The sequence below is a fragment of the Phanerochaete carnosa genome (genome assembly GCF_000300595.1).
Source record: "Phanerochaete carnosa HHB-10118-sp unplaced genomic scaffold PHACAscaffold_1, whole genome shotgun sequence".
In the NCBI taxonomy this organism is placed as follows: domain Eukaryota; kingdom Fungi; phylum Basidiomycota; class Agaricomycetes; order Polyporales; family Phanerochaetaceae; genus Phanerochaete; species Phanerochaete carnosa.
Genome location: NW_006767628.1, coordinates 3,484,630 through 3,497,123, shown reverse-complemented (window position 1 = coordinate 3,497,123; position 12,494 = coordinate 3,484,630). Strand labels below are relative to the sequence as shown.

The 12,494-nt window shown below is 53.3% G+C and overlaps 7 protein-coding genes across 7 annotated transcripts in view; 3 read left to right on the top strand and 4 right to left on the bottom strand.

Annotated features, from left to right (window-relative positions):
• PHACADRAFT_247643 (uncharacterized protein) overlaps nt 1–536 on the top strand; it is a 4,713-nt gene extending 4,177 nt beyond the window's left edge. The window contains exon 12 of the mRNA XM_007390562.1: nt 452–536. The gene's annotated coding sequence lies outside the window, so the exon portion shown is untranslated. The remainder of the gene's footprint in view (nt 1–451) is intronic.
• A 10-nt stretch (nt 537–546) lies between these two features.
• PHACADRAFT_247641 (uncharacterized protein) lies at nt 547–2,548 on the top strand (the record flags this gene model as incomplete). The annotated part of the gene is made up of 10 exons (XM_007390561.1): nt 547–672; nt 730–1,056; nt 1,116–1,152; nt 1,204–1,302; nt 1,358–1,516; nt 1,569–1,790; nt 1,840–2,172; nt 2,224–2,283; nt 2,335–2,462; nt 2,521–2,548. 6 exons carry the CDS (start codon nt 550–552, stop codon nt 1,646–1,648), a joined length of 825 nt encoding a protein of 274 aa, XP_007390623.1. The 3' UTR covers nt 1,649–1,790; nt 1,840–2,172; nt 2,224–2,283; nt 2,335–2,462; nt 2,521–2,548.
• Nucleotides 2,549–2,596: 48 nt separating this feature from the next.
• Nucleotides 2,597–3,434, top strand: PHACADRAFT_247640 (uncharacterized protein). The gene has a single exon (XM_007390560.1). The coding sequence runs from the start codon at nt 2,691–2,693 to the stop codon at nt 3,153–3,155; it is 465 nt and encodes a 154-aa protein (XP_007390622.1). The 5' UTR covers nt 2,597–2,690; the 3' UTR covers nt 3,156–3,434.
• A 260-nt stretch (nt 3,435–3,694) lies between these two features.
• Nucleotides 3,695–5,922, bottom strand: PHACADRAFT_111460 (uncharacterized protein). Its single transcript, XM_007390559.1, has 2 exons — nt 5,638–5,922; nt 3,695–5,576 (listed from the first exon to the last, which is right to left on the bottom strand). Exons 1-2 carry the CDS (start codon nt 5,849–5,851, stop codon nt 4,297–4,299), a joined length of 1,494 nt encoding a protein of 497 aa, XP_007390621.1. The 5' UTR covers nt 5,852–5,922; the 3' UTR covers nt 3,695–4,296.
• Nucleotides 5,923–6,020: 98 nt separating this feature from the next.
• PHACADRAFT_111457 (uncharacterized protein) lies at nt 6,021–8,085 on the bottom strand. The gene is made up of 5 exons (XM_007390558.1): nt 7,851–8,085; nt 7,170–7,784; nt 6,978–7,117; nt 6,412–6,925; nt 6,021–6,345 (listed from the first exon to the last, which is right to left on the bottom strand). Exons 1-5 carry the CDS (start codon nt 7,986–7,988, stop codon nt 6,220–6,222), a joined length of 1,533 nt encoding a protein of 510 aa, XP_007390620.1. The 5' UTR covers nt 7,989–8,085; the 3' UTR covers nt 6,021–6,219.
• A 52-nt stretch (nt 8,086–8,137) lies between these two features.
• On the bottom strand, nt 8,138–10,156 carry PHACADRAFT_168609 (uncharacterized protein). The gene is made up of 4 exons (XM_007390557.1): nt 9,904–10,156; nt 9,708–9,850; nt 9,319–9,650; nt 8,138–9,265 (listed from the first exon to the last, which is right to left on the bottom strand). The coding sequence occupies exons 1-4, from the start codon at nt 10,092–10,094 to the stop codon at nt 8,297–8,299; spliced, it is 1,635 nt and encodes a 544-aa protein (XP_007390619.1). The 5' UTR covers nt 10,095–10,156; the 3' UTR covers nt 8,138–8,296.
• A 56-nt stretch (nt 10,157–10,212) lies between these two features.
• PHACADRAFT_247635 (uncharacterized protein) lies at nt 10,213–11,740 on the bottom strand. The gene is made up of 5 exons (XM_007390556.1): nt 11,314–11,740; nt 11,061–11,251; nt 10,945–11,008; nt 10,773–10,886; nt 10,213–10,720 (listed from the first exon to the last, which is right to left on the bottom strand). The coding sequence occupies exons 1-5, from the start codon at nt 11,515–11,517 to the stop codon at nt 10,388–10,390; spliced, it is 906 nt and encodes a 301-aa protein (XP_007390618.1). The 5' UTR covers nt 11,518–11,740; the 3' UTR covers nt 10,213–10,387.
• Between the last annotated feature and the right edge of the window lie 754 nt (nt 11,741–12,494).

Below are 12,494 nucleotides of genomic sequence, written 5' to 3'. Positions count from 1 at the left end.
GCTGCTGCTCCGGCGATGCTCGGCAGGGCGGCCGACACATATTGCATCACAGTACGGGCCGCCCTGGTGCAGTATAGGCCCTCACTTGTACTAGGAGACAGCTCGGAAGGCGGTAGATGCGAGGTGGCAGGGGCAACTAGAGAAGCGAGGAACAGGTTACTAGAGGGAACTTGCCCATAGGCCTTCAATGTACCTCTGTGCTCCTCTGGCCTCACACGGGTGTATCCCGCTTCGTACCATGCGGAAAAGCTTTCAACTAAGAATCGGATTGCGAGATATACCAAATCCGGCTGATAGTGATTACAGCAGAGCCAAAAGTGTAATCAGACAAAAAATCGAACGGATTTTGGACAGGAGCGCTCAGATTCTGCTGCAATCGGAATCTGGGTCACACGATTATCAAAATCCCGCAGATAGTGCCCAGGATGCTGTCCGCGGGGGCCCTGTGTACAGTATTTGCTTTCCCAATGAGGTCGACGTCATATCCGGCGATCGACTGTTTCGCGCGCTCCGTGTAGACACACCCTGCTATCGACCACGACGTACACCATGTCGGCACAGGACGAAAGGGATCAGTTCAAGCTTGAGCAAGAGACACTGTTGCCGCCGGCAGACTGTGCAGACGATAGAGCCAGCGAGGAATTGCACGATGAGTTGGGCGAAGATCTGAAGGTACGTACGGTGCGTATTGCAGTCCTTGAGTGCGCTAATAATTGAGTCCCTCATCAGAAAGCTCTTGACGCGGCTACCGAGCAAAAACAAGAAGGCAACGACTATTTTCGAGCCCAGAATTGGGACGCGGCGTTGGCTACTTACCGAAGTGCGCTGGGAAGACTGCCCAAGCGGCCAAGTCGCCCTGACCCCAATGTACGGGACAAGGGGAAAGGGAAAGAGGCAGACTCCGAGGACTACGATACGCGAGACATGGAGGTTACTGCGTCCACCGAGATTCCAGCTGAGAGCCCACCTGCACCCGCCTCGACGGAGCTTCAGGCAGAATGCGGCAAGGCCAGAGCGATACTGAATGCTAATATTGCCGCATGTCACGTTAAACTGGTGAGTGCGCTTACTCTCGTGCTGGTGGTCCACCTGATGGTCGAAGATCCCCCGTGCAGGGTGAGCATAAAGATGCCGTCGCCGCGTGTACCCAAGGTACCGCTTCTATTTTCAGGCGACGAGCGCAAGAATGCTTATATTTAATAGCACTGCTGGATGATCCAAACTATGTCAAAGCTCTTCAGCGAAGAGCTTCCTCCAACGAAGAGATCAACACTTGGTCCTCGCTCACAAGTGCACAGGAGGGTACGCCTGTGTAGCCACGCAGTCACCACTGGATGACTTACATACTGTCTCGTAGACTACACTAAGTTGCTCAGCTTGCTGCCGTCAAGCTCGCCGCAAGTATCAGAAACGAGGCGAAAGCTGGAAGCTCTGAAGCCTCGTGTGGAAGCTGCCCAGAAACGAGAGACCGACGAGATGCTGGGCAAGCTCAAAGACCTCGGCAATAGCGTACTGGGTATGTGGATAAGTGTCACATATTGCAACTTCTGTGACTGACGGGCGTACAGGGAACTTTGGTTTGTCCACAGACAACTTCAAGTTTGTGCCAAATGGCCAAGGTGGGTATTCTATGAACTTCGAGCGGTAGCACAGCGCCGGCGAGTACATGTCGTAAACGTACTAGAGTTCTGCGACATATCAACTATGCGTCCAGCTTAGGATGCCTCATCTTCAGTGTCAATATATACGAAATTGTTGCGGAAAAAACCGGCGGCTGATAAAGGCCAAACCTAAGAGACCATGAGTGCTTAGTGCTGTAGGAGAAGGGTGCAAACGCACCTTGGCTACAAGTTTTCCCCTGATTAATCCCATGGATACTGGTCCATACTGCCTAGAGTCTCTGGACATCTCAGCGTTGTCGCCAATAAACCAGACATGGCCCTTGGGTATCACCACATGCTCCGTGGAGGGAGCCAACTGTCCTGTGGGGTCAACGCAAATGACATCTCCAGGAAGACCTATCAGTCGCTTGCAGACCACGCGCGTAGGGTCCAACGGAGAGATGTAGGTGACTAGGTCACCTCGCTTGAGACTCTTCGGAGAGACCATTCGGCTCTCAAACACCACCTCCCCAGCTGCACTCATGGTTGGGAGCATAGACGGTCCAGATACCTGTGACCTCTTGTAAGCGAGGTCGTGGAGACGTAACATAAGGCGACTTACCACATGAATGAAGCCGATATGTTCCGCAAAGAGGTGAACAGCACAGGCCACGTTCACAACCTAAGCATAGAGTAAGACAAATAGAATTCAAGGTTTCGGCATACAGCATACTGCAAGCCCTCTAAGCCCCCATTTCTTGCCTAGACGTTCGATGTCTGCACGCCTGAAGGAGGATATCGACTGGGCTAGTGCCGTCAGTCGTGACATGAACATTCCATGCGTTCAGTGGCCGTGAAACTGTACGCAAAGTTAGCGTTAATAGCGCTGCAAATAATAGTATCAGCGAAGGTCTTACATGCGTTCAGTGGCTGGGATGAGTGACCACGACTCTGGTCGTTGAATGTCGAGACTCGAGAGACCGCTTGCGGCCGCCCCCGCCGCCCTGTCGGTAACATTTGGATCTCGATCGCCCACCTCAGAAGCGCCCAATCATCGTCTTGCGAGCTCGCCTCCAGGTCTCGCCCAAAATGTCTTCTTTCAAAAGAAAAACCGTCTTACAACAGACCGAAGTCCCAGTCGGCACAAAGTATCTGCCAGGCTCGCCGAACGTCTTCATCACCTCGACTGGTATCCCCTCTCTCGACGACATCCTCGGAGGTGGCCTGCCCTTGGCTTGTTCGCAGCTCATCCTCGCGCCAGATACGCACTCTGCCTACGGGGAACTCGTGCAAAAGTATTTCATCAGCCAAGGTCTTGCCTCCGGACAGGACGTGTGCGTCGTGCATGAGCATCCGCGGCAGTTCGTCGAGACATGCATGTGGACGCCCAGAGGGCCCTCGGCCGCTGCTGCTTCAGTGGACGACGGTGTAGAGGAGGAACCGGAGGGCGAGGACTCGAAGATCAAGATTGCATGGAGGTACGAGCAGATGAAGCAATTTCAGACGACTGTCTCAACCTCTGATCAGTATGTCCTAGTCTCACGCAGTCAGTAGGTGCTGAAACGATGACTGTGGCTGCCGCAGATCCGGGGACAACTACTGCCAAATATTCGACTTAACCTCGAGGGTTCCTGCTACTGTCGTCGACTCTGCATCCTCAAGCAGGCAGCTTCAGCTGATTGGAGTCGCTTACTCCGAGGAGCGGCCTCTGCGGCGAGTTCTGAAGCAAGTCATCGAGCTGCTTGGTCCGGAAGAGACCGAGGTCGTCTCCCGCAAAGCACTGAGGATTTGCATACCTGCTCTCGGTTCTCCTGCGTGGGGTGATGTAGAGCCTCAGGTGCGTGAGCAAGATTGGTCGTTTGTCGATATGCTGACATACTATCACAGGACGTTTACTACTTCTTGTACAGTTTACGCGCGGCTCTACATAAGCGGAGACATGCCTGTGTCTCAATATCTCTACCGTCTTACCTTTGCAATGACGCTTTCGGCGGATCTGGATGGGTGCAGAAACTGGGCTGGTTGTCTGACGCCTGCATCTCGTTATCTGCGTTCGCCGGTAAGCACGCATACGTTGATGTTCAGCTCGCCATGCTAACGTGATATCCACAGCGAACCCCTCGCTTTCTGCGATGTTCCCTTCGTACCACGGTTTCGTCCACATCCACACTCTGCCCTCCCCACTCACCCTCATCCCACCGAGCGACAAATTCTCGACGCTCCGCGCCGTCAGCTCTTCAGGAGAAAACAATCTCGCCTTCAAGAACATGCGGAAGCGGCTTGTCTTCGAGACCCTACACCTTGACCTCGAAGGCGGCGTCAGCGAGCGTCGGACGACTCCGGCGACAAACTCCATCGAGATGATTATTCCGCCTAAACATGACCATGGACATGCGCATCCGCACGCCATGCCGACAGCTGGGGACATGGCGACGGTACAAGTACAGTTGGAGAAACCAGAGCAGGAAACTGTCCAGGAGCGTCCAGTAGAAATCACAGCGGAGAGCACAACAACTACCACAACAACAGTGAAGAAGGCAAAGCCGAAAAAGAGAGTGGCGTTTCAATCTGACAGACCCGACTTGTATGACTTCTAGGAAAATATACAGAGTTCCATGCTATGGATTCCATCTGTTAGCAGGTGTAGGCATACGGCCGTTTGCTGCATACCTAGTCCTAAATGCGAGGCATGCTTTCAGAGAGTTAGAGCTGGATTCGCCGCCCGCAATGCCCCCTGGAGCGCCATGGACAGATGCCGGATCTGCTGCGTGAGTGCCTGTACATGCGCGATGGGGTCGTTCAGGTCGTGCGTTGGATACAAAGGATGCTCTGCAGGACGTCCGATGTCGACGTCGTCCAACGCCGGGAGCTGCCCAAGCTCGTTCCCCGTGCAATCCTCGAGGCGCACGCGCTCGGCCGCGCACTGCGCCGCCCATCGCTCCCACCGCTCGTAGCAGCTATCCGCGGGGCCGTCTGCTTCTTCAAGGTCGCGGAGGAGCGTGCGGTTGAGCAGGCGGACGTGTGTGAGCTTAGGGAAGCAGCGCTTCGTCAGCGCGGCAAAGTTCAGGTCGTTGGACCGGCGGATGTAGCGGACGACCATGGGGTCGGCCCGCGCGTAGGTACCCGCGTAGCCGACGCCGAACGCATGGAGCAGTTGGTGCAGCCCGATGTGCGTGAGGTTCGGGTGTGGCTTGTTGACGAGTTTGCTCACTTCGTATGGCATGTCTTCGTCGAGCGGGAGGCGCCAGTCGCCGTTGAATGAGAAGGTCGTGAGTGATGGGCAACTATCGAGCATGGTGGCGACGTCGAGCTGCAACATGCTGTTGATGTCGAGAAATGTCAGGTTGGAGCCGTGAATCCGGAGGAACTCGAGCAGATCGGGCAGATCATTGCGGTAGGCACCAAAGTCGAAAGTGAACGAAATGAGTCCGGGAAACTCCCATTCGGTAGCTTGTTCGATGAAGTCACACGAGTCTCCGGCGAGGGAAAGCTCTCTGAGCTCGGGAAAGGTGATGCTGACGTTTCCAGCGGAACCCAGTCGCGTGTCTTCTGAAATTCTCTCGCTCATCTCCAGATGTAGGGCCTCGAGATGCGGCAGAGAATCTAAGGTCCAAATAAGCTTGGCAAGTCCATTGGGCGGAACATGCGTATGAAGGGTCCGCAAGGTCCGACGACAGTAGGTAGACAGAGCGTCAGCTATAGCAGCGAAAGTGTCGTTGACAGGCCAGTCGAGGACGAATGTCTCAAGCTTGCGGCAGTGTTGGATGACGGATATGAGCCCGAGTTCGAGGTCTTCGGTGGAAAGACCTGAACGCGTAAAGTAGCGAGTGATATGCAACCGCCGGACAAAGCGGCCAAGGTGTCTGTCCGTATCGAGAATGCCGCATACACGGATAATGTTTGATGGTATCTCGAAGTACAAGCAGCTGTAGAGGAATTCGCTACCGATTTTCCTCCAATATCTGCATGTGGAGACTAGAGCCTGTGTATATGCGCGCCATGGTTAATGAACCCGTATGTCCAAATAAATGCATACATGCCTTCATGAGCCTAGCACGCCGATGCTGCATTGCTATGAGCTCTTCTATGGGCGTACGAAGGGTCCATTTCGAGACACCACTCGTTGTCAGCTTATACCAGGAGGACGGTTTCCACGGCTGAGTGTGCGTTGTGTGTTCGAAAATGGTGTCGTCCTCAGCCGCAAGCTGAAAAATGGCCAGCCACAGTTCAACTGGAAGCTCTGATCGCATGGTGAACAATTGGGAGCGTGGTAGGGTTGAGGTAGATAGAGACTATATGCATGAGCTGCAGCTGAACGTCAGTGGAGAGAGAGTTCCCAACTGCGACCATTCATCACGCTCTGAGCGTCATCAAGGCGCGCAAACAAGATGAGATCGGGATCAATAGCTGCCAGATTGAGCGGAAACGCAAGCTTTAGTTTGAACATGCATTCATCGCGAATACAAGGACGATCTCTGCGTATACGCCACTAGTCTGGAACGGACAACATTTATGGGGCAGTGATGCCCGGTTCGCGAGAGTTCGGATTGGCCGCGCGCGACGTTCTGCATGTCGTACAAGGATCCAAAACTCGCGGCATGGCCCAAATATCGTTACCTCAGTGACCACCCGCTTTTCCTTCAGGACGCCGCGTCTTGAATATACCCCGCCTCTCAACGTCGATCAAGATATCGACGGCGTTCTTGCGAGCTTGTTCGGCATCCTCTGGCGAGGACCAGGCATGCTCCCTCCCTGCCCATGAATCTGGTTAGCACGGAGCGGTGAGTCTACTAACTGGCGGCAACAACACACCTATCAGCGCCCAATTTCGGGTGCTCGGTATACGCAACGTCTCGCTTTCCACTTTCCAGCCGCAGTGAAGGCTGAGCGAAGCGAGCCAGATTCGGTAGTGCGAATAAGAACTGGTGTTGCCACCGTCCCCACCGAGGTGAAGCGAGTCAGCAAATTCGTCGGGGTCCATTCCTGTAGAAAAAGGTACCTCCCTCGACCGTTCGTAACGCGAATCAAAGGTCCAGGCACAGCACGGAATTGAGAGGTAGCCCGAGGCGTGGCAAAGCGTGGCGATGATGGGCACCCATGGTGTCAGCTCGTCTGCGTGGTTGCCGATGAGGAACACTCCTGAAACAAGGTCTAGATGACTGAAGTTCGGCTGTGACAAGGCGGTGGGATCTAATGCCTCCACACGCAGGTTCTTCTGAGTGGACTCAGGATAATGAGCCCAGGATATTCGTGCACGGACGTCAACGCCGCACCCCTCATAGCCTTCAGTGGTGAGTATATGCGCCAACAAACCGTTACCACATCTGCAAAGTCGCTAAGAACGTGTTGAGGAGAGCTAAAGGGCAAATAAATTACCCAAGGTCCACGAAGCCTGCAGGAGGACGCGGCCACGATTTCCACGGCTCTTCGTCCAATGAGATGTTTATCTCGTCCGCGCACTCTTGCTTGTACATCTGCTTCCATAGTAAGATGAGAAATGTTGCAATGCCTATGTCCTTCACTCGTGTTAGAAACTTGAAGTGCCTTGACATGACAGCGAAGACTTACCTCAAATACGTGCTTCAGGGGGTCAGTGACCTCGTGCCATTCATTGACGAGGTGCTTGTGGCGTTCTCGCAAGACAAGATAGAGGTCCTGATATTCATCTCTGGGTACAACCCGGTCGTGTAGGACCCGCTTCTTGTACTGCGTCATCGTACCCCAGCCGTAGCGGTGGAGTGTCTCCAAGAGAGCGAGACACGTCCGGTATAGTCTAGCATTTATGTCGAGGGGAGTGCCTGGTAGCGGAACGGCCTCGATCTGTATCGTAGGTGTTTTCGAAGGCACATAACGAAAGGCAAGATGCGAGACACGGGGGTGATAGTATGGCAGAGACCCTTCACCATCAACGATTGGTGTGAGCACAAGTAACGACGGCGTCATGTCCTCGTCCGAATCGCCATTTGAGAGGCCATACAAAGTGCAGTATTGCTCTAAGCCCTGGTCACGACCAGGGCGCCGTGGCAGCAGCCTGCGATGGATAGACCGTATCGCGCGGTATCCTTGGAAGAAAGGCGTCTCCGCTGGTATACTTGTGCCGCTCTCTGATATAATTTCCGTTCGTAGGATGAGAGTGGAGTTATACTCTGGGTGATATAGAAGTTGGGAAATAGCTGGTTCGAACTGCGACAGAAGAGAAACAAAAGTGAGCACACACATATAGATAATATAATGGATTAAGGAGTGTACAATTTCGATGGGGAAACCAGCAGGACAGCCGGTCATAGGCACCCAACTTGTGGCGTTATCTGCGCTTCGCAAGACGGATGGCTCTGCAGCTGAGTCATGCAGAGGCACGGGTTGGAAGGTTGGGCGATCTTGGCTCATCCTGCTGAGGCTTTGCACTTCATGGATCCGAGCTGCACTCACGGCCTAAGCTGTAGCCCGGAAAAGTCTGCCCATGGCGTCTAGTACAGTGCCACGATCTTGTAATTCGGATTCGAGTCTCCACCTGCAGACAGTAATGGGAGGTGGCTACCAAATGCAACTTGTAGTTCAGCTGAATAAAGATAATCTTATATTACATGGTATACTGACAAGTACATTCAGATAGAAATCGTCGTATCAAATCATGTGAGCACAAGTACAATAATGTCGGGGTCACCACTGCTAGTAGCATCGATGCAAATGTCAACTTAGAACTCCTGGTAAGGAGGTAGCTCGACATCATCTTCGCCAGGAGGCTTCGAGCTAGCGTCAGGGGCATCACTACGGAGAAGTCTCTCGCGTTCTTCCCTTTCAAGACGTTTCTTCTCGTCCTCGGCACTCTCGAAACCCGCCGTGCTAGGAACGGGGCCACTGGTAGCTTCACCGTGCAGCAGCCTCTCGCGCTCTTCCCGTTCAAGCCGCTTCTTCTCGTCTTCCGCAGTCGCCGAAGAACGTGGAGGGGGAAGAGAAGCGAATGGACTGGTAGCAGAAGGTGGAGATGTCCTCTTGTCGAGCAAGGAGCCGCTCGCAGGTCCAGGACCGTCAGGCCCTGCAGTCTGAGGAACTCCTGTCTCCGCGACAGTCGGCGTGACTGAAGGCACTTTGATAGAAGGATCTGTTGGGTTAGGTGCGACTATAGGAGACGTCGTGGTCGGGATAGGGATGGGAGCAGGGGCTTGGTTGAGGCTAGCAGGGTTCAACGGAGGCGAGGTTGTACCTGGATACGGCGCAGACGCAGGAGAGCGAGGTGGATTCGAAGGAATCGGGACGGTCTTGCTCAGCGGAGACAAAGGAGATCCGGATGAGTGCGAGAGATTCGGCGATGAAGGCAACGCAGTGTGGTTAGAAGGTGCAGGTGGGGGAGCGGCAGCAGTGCTGGGCGGGGGTGTGATAGAAACATTGGCAGATTCCGCATCGGTTTCACCAATACGAGATAGCTCTTGGGCGTGAGTCTCGCCAAAGGAGCGTGTGTGTTTCAAATCCGCAGAAGTGGGATTCGCAACGATGAGACTTATGTTTCCAGGAGAGTAGCTATCCAGAGCTCGCTGAAGTGATGCCCTGACAGAGGCAGTGGTATTCTCACCCTGGTAGGGCTGCGAGGGAGAAGGCGGAACCGAGGGCAAAGCGGGAACGACAGCGAGTGCAGCCTGCGCCACCATAGACAGCTTCTCGGCGAACTATGTGCTCGAATTAGTATCAAGTTGCCGTAGTGCCCTCAAAGGATACATGCCTCTCTGATGGCTTCCCATTTCTCCCGTTCAGTCTCCCGGACAGCTTTGCGCTTCGAAATTTCGATATCTTTCTCCATTACCGCGTCTTCCTCCTCGTTCTTCTGAAGCTGCACTTTGAGTTCAGCCATTCTCTGCTGCTGGTCCTTGCGCTGGTCGTGCTCCATCTTCGCGATCTGGTTCTGCATCCCGATACGAATGTTGCGGCGTGGTGCAAGAGCATTTTCTGCGTCTCGCAGGTGCTTGAATGTGGTTCTTGAGCTATTGATTTTATTGGCAAGTGTACCTGCAAGAGACCCATGAACGTAGCTGAGCCAAGCGAGGCGATCAGTAACTACCGACGGAGGTATGTCAGCGTATAGGGGCGGGTATACGAACAAGCTTTACGCGCCATCCTTGAGATCTTCCGATTCTATCTGGCCCCAAAGATACATCTCCTTGCTATAACCATGCGTGTCCCGAGAAACGCAATCGTAATCAATCGCGATACCCTTGGCGGTAGTGACGATCTTCTGTACAGGCGTGGTGGAACTCCTGAAATCGATTGTGGTTATTAGGAGTACTCGCTCCATTTGGGCAGTACGCACGAGTACTGCTGCTGCATCGTGCGCAATTGGTGGTGAATGCCCTCCAGGCCATGAGATTTCATGAATCCACTGATGCCCCCGCTGCTCGTCTGATCAGCTTGGGAGGACTCCGTGGTATCAGATCGTCCAAGTCCGGCTGAATTCACCGCGGACTGCGCTTTGTCCTTCAGAGATGAGAAAAAGCTGGACATCGTTGGGGGTATGAAAGAGGGATGAGAAACGCAGAATCAGGTTGCGCGGAGGACCTTATATGCGCAGTAGCGCTGTGGCGACTCGAGATTGGGCACTACGTCATCGCGATCATCAAGGGCCATTAAACAGATGTATGCCACTACTTACTAACGGCCATAAGAATACGACTAACTGTACTCCCAAACAGAGCCGATCAACCCCTCAAAGTTATGCATGTAACGTAGAAACACCGATAATACTAGCAATCTGACACCGATAAGAAGAAAGCGTGCATCGCTGACACAGGCTCGCCTCATACTACAATCTTCTTCGCCTGTTTGCCCTTCTTCTCTGAGTCCTTGTGCGACAAGAACTCGACCTCAGTCGCAAGAGGACCTGCCAGCTTCTGCCCTTCGCTGTAGCCAAGAACGCTCGTCTTGAAGTGTCGGCCAATGGCCTCGATCCGCTCGCGGAGCTTGTCGTCTTCTGGAGCGCCTGTACCAGCAGGCGCAGAACGCGTCCAGATGGACAAGCGGTAGAACTGGGGACGCGTCGAGACGATGACACCTGTTATAAGCGATTGCGGCTGCTGATCCGGCTCAGCTTCGAGAAGTGGGTCGCACGTCTCGCCGATCGCCGCGAGCATCTATAAATGCAGCATGAGCATCTAATGAACGGAGGGTGAGACGACAGCTTACTGTGTAGAGCCACATCTTATCGATATGCCCCCGATTCTTGTCCTTAGGTAGCTGAATACTCCACTTGCCACCGTTTTTATTTGCTTCGTCCTCCCATGCCGGGATAATTCCCTCCTACAATCGCGGACAGAAAAATTAGCTCGAAGATTCCTTTCGAAAACGAAGCACGCACTTTGAATAAATAGTAATTTGCCTTCTGCGGCAGTAGCGAGGGCAGCACAATATTATTGTACAGCCTGTAACCAAGTCAGCATCAAAGCGCAAGTTCCGAGAGTGACTTAAACTTACCCCCAGAACTCCTCCACGCTGTCGAAGCTAATCACACGCTTGATATCTTCCATCCATCCCTGCGCCGCGAGCCCTCCGGGGGTATGAGGCAACGGTGTTTGTGGGAAAGAGGACATCGGGGTTTGAGGAAGGTTACGACCTTTAGTCGCAGGAGAATCGAACCAGAGGGTCCAGGAGGAGTATAGAGGGTGCTGCCCAGACCGAGATGTGAGTCAGGCTTAGATTGAAGCGCGTGACAACGGATTGCACGCACCTTGACGTTGAAGTTCGTCGGATCATTGAAGACGGTACGGATGGCATCAGCCTGCTGCTGCATGTCCACTTCCTGTATCTCGCCGTCCTCGGATTGCGCGTCGCCATTAGCTGCGATCTTGGCTTCTTCCTCCGCGAGAGCAGCGTTCAGAGCAGCCTTGGAAGCCTGCAAAGCAGGTCCTGGGAGAGTCGAAGCAGAAGCCATGGTCCCAATGTCGTCTGAGCAAGGTATATATCGACGACGGCGCGCAAGGGTCTTGCTATGTCTGTTTCGCTATCGATCAATTCGCAAGGAGGGTTGGGCGAGTCTCGAATGGTAGTAGAGGGTTGCTATTACGACTGCAATGATACCCGTTGTAGAGCAAAAAGGAGGTTTTGGTATAATAAAATGTGCAAGATGCCGGTGGTTGAGTCGTGGGTATGAAGAGAGTCTCTCACAAGTGCCTTTAGAGGAATCTGTCGTCGTCTGTACTGAATATATTCCGTCTTAGAATTTTCTCAACCGACCAGGTGGGGCTTGCCGAACGGCAACTTCCCCTGATAATCACGTGCTTGATGACGTGAGACGCGTGGATACCACATACACGGAACGAGGCATGAATCACAAAATCATCAGCATAACGACAACAGATAAACTTTTTTCTTCATCTTCTTCGAAGAGCAACAAGCAGTGCTCAGCCAGTCATATATTTTAACGCACACTGCTGTAATAAGAATCCTTGCATCTGGGCTGCATCTCGAGCTAAGACATGTGACTAACATCATACTGAGATGTCTTGAGAAGTTGAGATGTATCAGGTTGTTCGACCACGACCAGGTAGAACCGTCCATACGCCAACTCTCGCGGAGGAATATTCCAATTTCCATCTTCGTCCTTGCTTTCCTTTCTCGGACGGCACATGATCGATCGCAGCCTAGATCTGCGAGCAATTACACAAGCGCCCGTTTTTCCTTCAGCTCCTCACTGCAGCCGCGCACAGGACATACTATCTTGCGCTGGAGAAGTTAGAACTATCTAGGGTTTAATCATAATCTACCGCATATTCTTACCACTGGAACTACTGGACGGCCAAGCTGCCATCTAGGCATTTGACATCATGAAGCTGGACGCCACGGATCTGAGTATCTCACCTCTGAGAGTTTCGGTTCTCACAGCGGCAGCCATCGTGCACTAAAATTTTC

Excerpts from the sequence above, each read along its gene's own strand:
- PHACADRAFT_247640 (XM_007390560.1), top strand. The coding sequence starts at position 2,691 with ATGTCTTCTTTCAAAAGAAAAACCGTCTTACAACAGACCGAAGTCCCA.
- PHACADRAFT_111460 (XM_007390559.1), bottom strand. The coding sequence starts at position 5,851 with ATGCGATCAGAGCTTCCAGTTGAACTGTGGCTGGCCATTTTTCAGCTT. Across the intron at positions 5,577-5,637 it reads TGCTAGGCTCATGAAGGCAT|TCTCCACATGCAGATATTGG; the intron begins GTATGCATTTAT and ends CACAGGCTCTAG.
- PHACADRAFT_111457 (XM_007390558.1), bottom strand. The coding sequence starts at position 7,988 with ATGAGCCAAGATCGCCCAACCTTCCAACCCGTGCCTCTGCATGACTCA. Across the intron at positions 7,785-7,850 it reads CTGGTTTCCCCATCGAAATT|TTCGAACCAGCTATTTCCCA; the intron begins GTACACTCCTTA and ends CTTCTGTCGCAG. Across the intron at positions 7,118-7,169 it reads CCCTGAAGCACGTATTTGAG|GACATAGGCATTGCAACATT; the intron begins GTAAGTCTTCGC and ends ACACGAGTGAAG.
- PHACADRAFT_168609 (XM_007390557.1), bottom strand. The coding sequence starts at position 10,094 with ATGTCCAGCTTTTTCTCATCTCTGAAGGACAAAGCGCAGTCCGCGGTG. Across the intron at positions 9,851-9,903 it reads ACGATGCAGCAGCAGTACTC|GAGTTCCACCACGCCTGTAC; the intron begins GTGCGTACTGCC and ends AATCGATTTCAG. Across the intron at positions 9,651-9,707 it reads ATCGGAAGATCTCAAGGATG|TTACTGATCGCCTCGCTTGG; the intron begins GCGCGTAAAGCT and ends CTCCGTCGGTAG.
- PHACADRAFT_247635 (XM_007390556.1), bottom strand. The coding sequence starts at position 11,517 with ATGGCTTCTGCTTCGACTCTCCCAGGACCTGCTTTGCAGGCTTCCAAG. Across the intron at positions 11,009-11,060 it reads AGCGTGGAGGAGTTCTGGGG|GCTGTACAATAATATTGTGC; the intron begins GTAAGTTTAAGT and ends ACTTGGTTACAG. Across the intron at positions 10,887-10,944 it reads CAAATTACTATTTATTCAAA|GAGGGAATTATCCCGGCATG; the intron begins GTGCGTGCTTCG and ends CCGCGATTGTAG.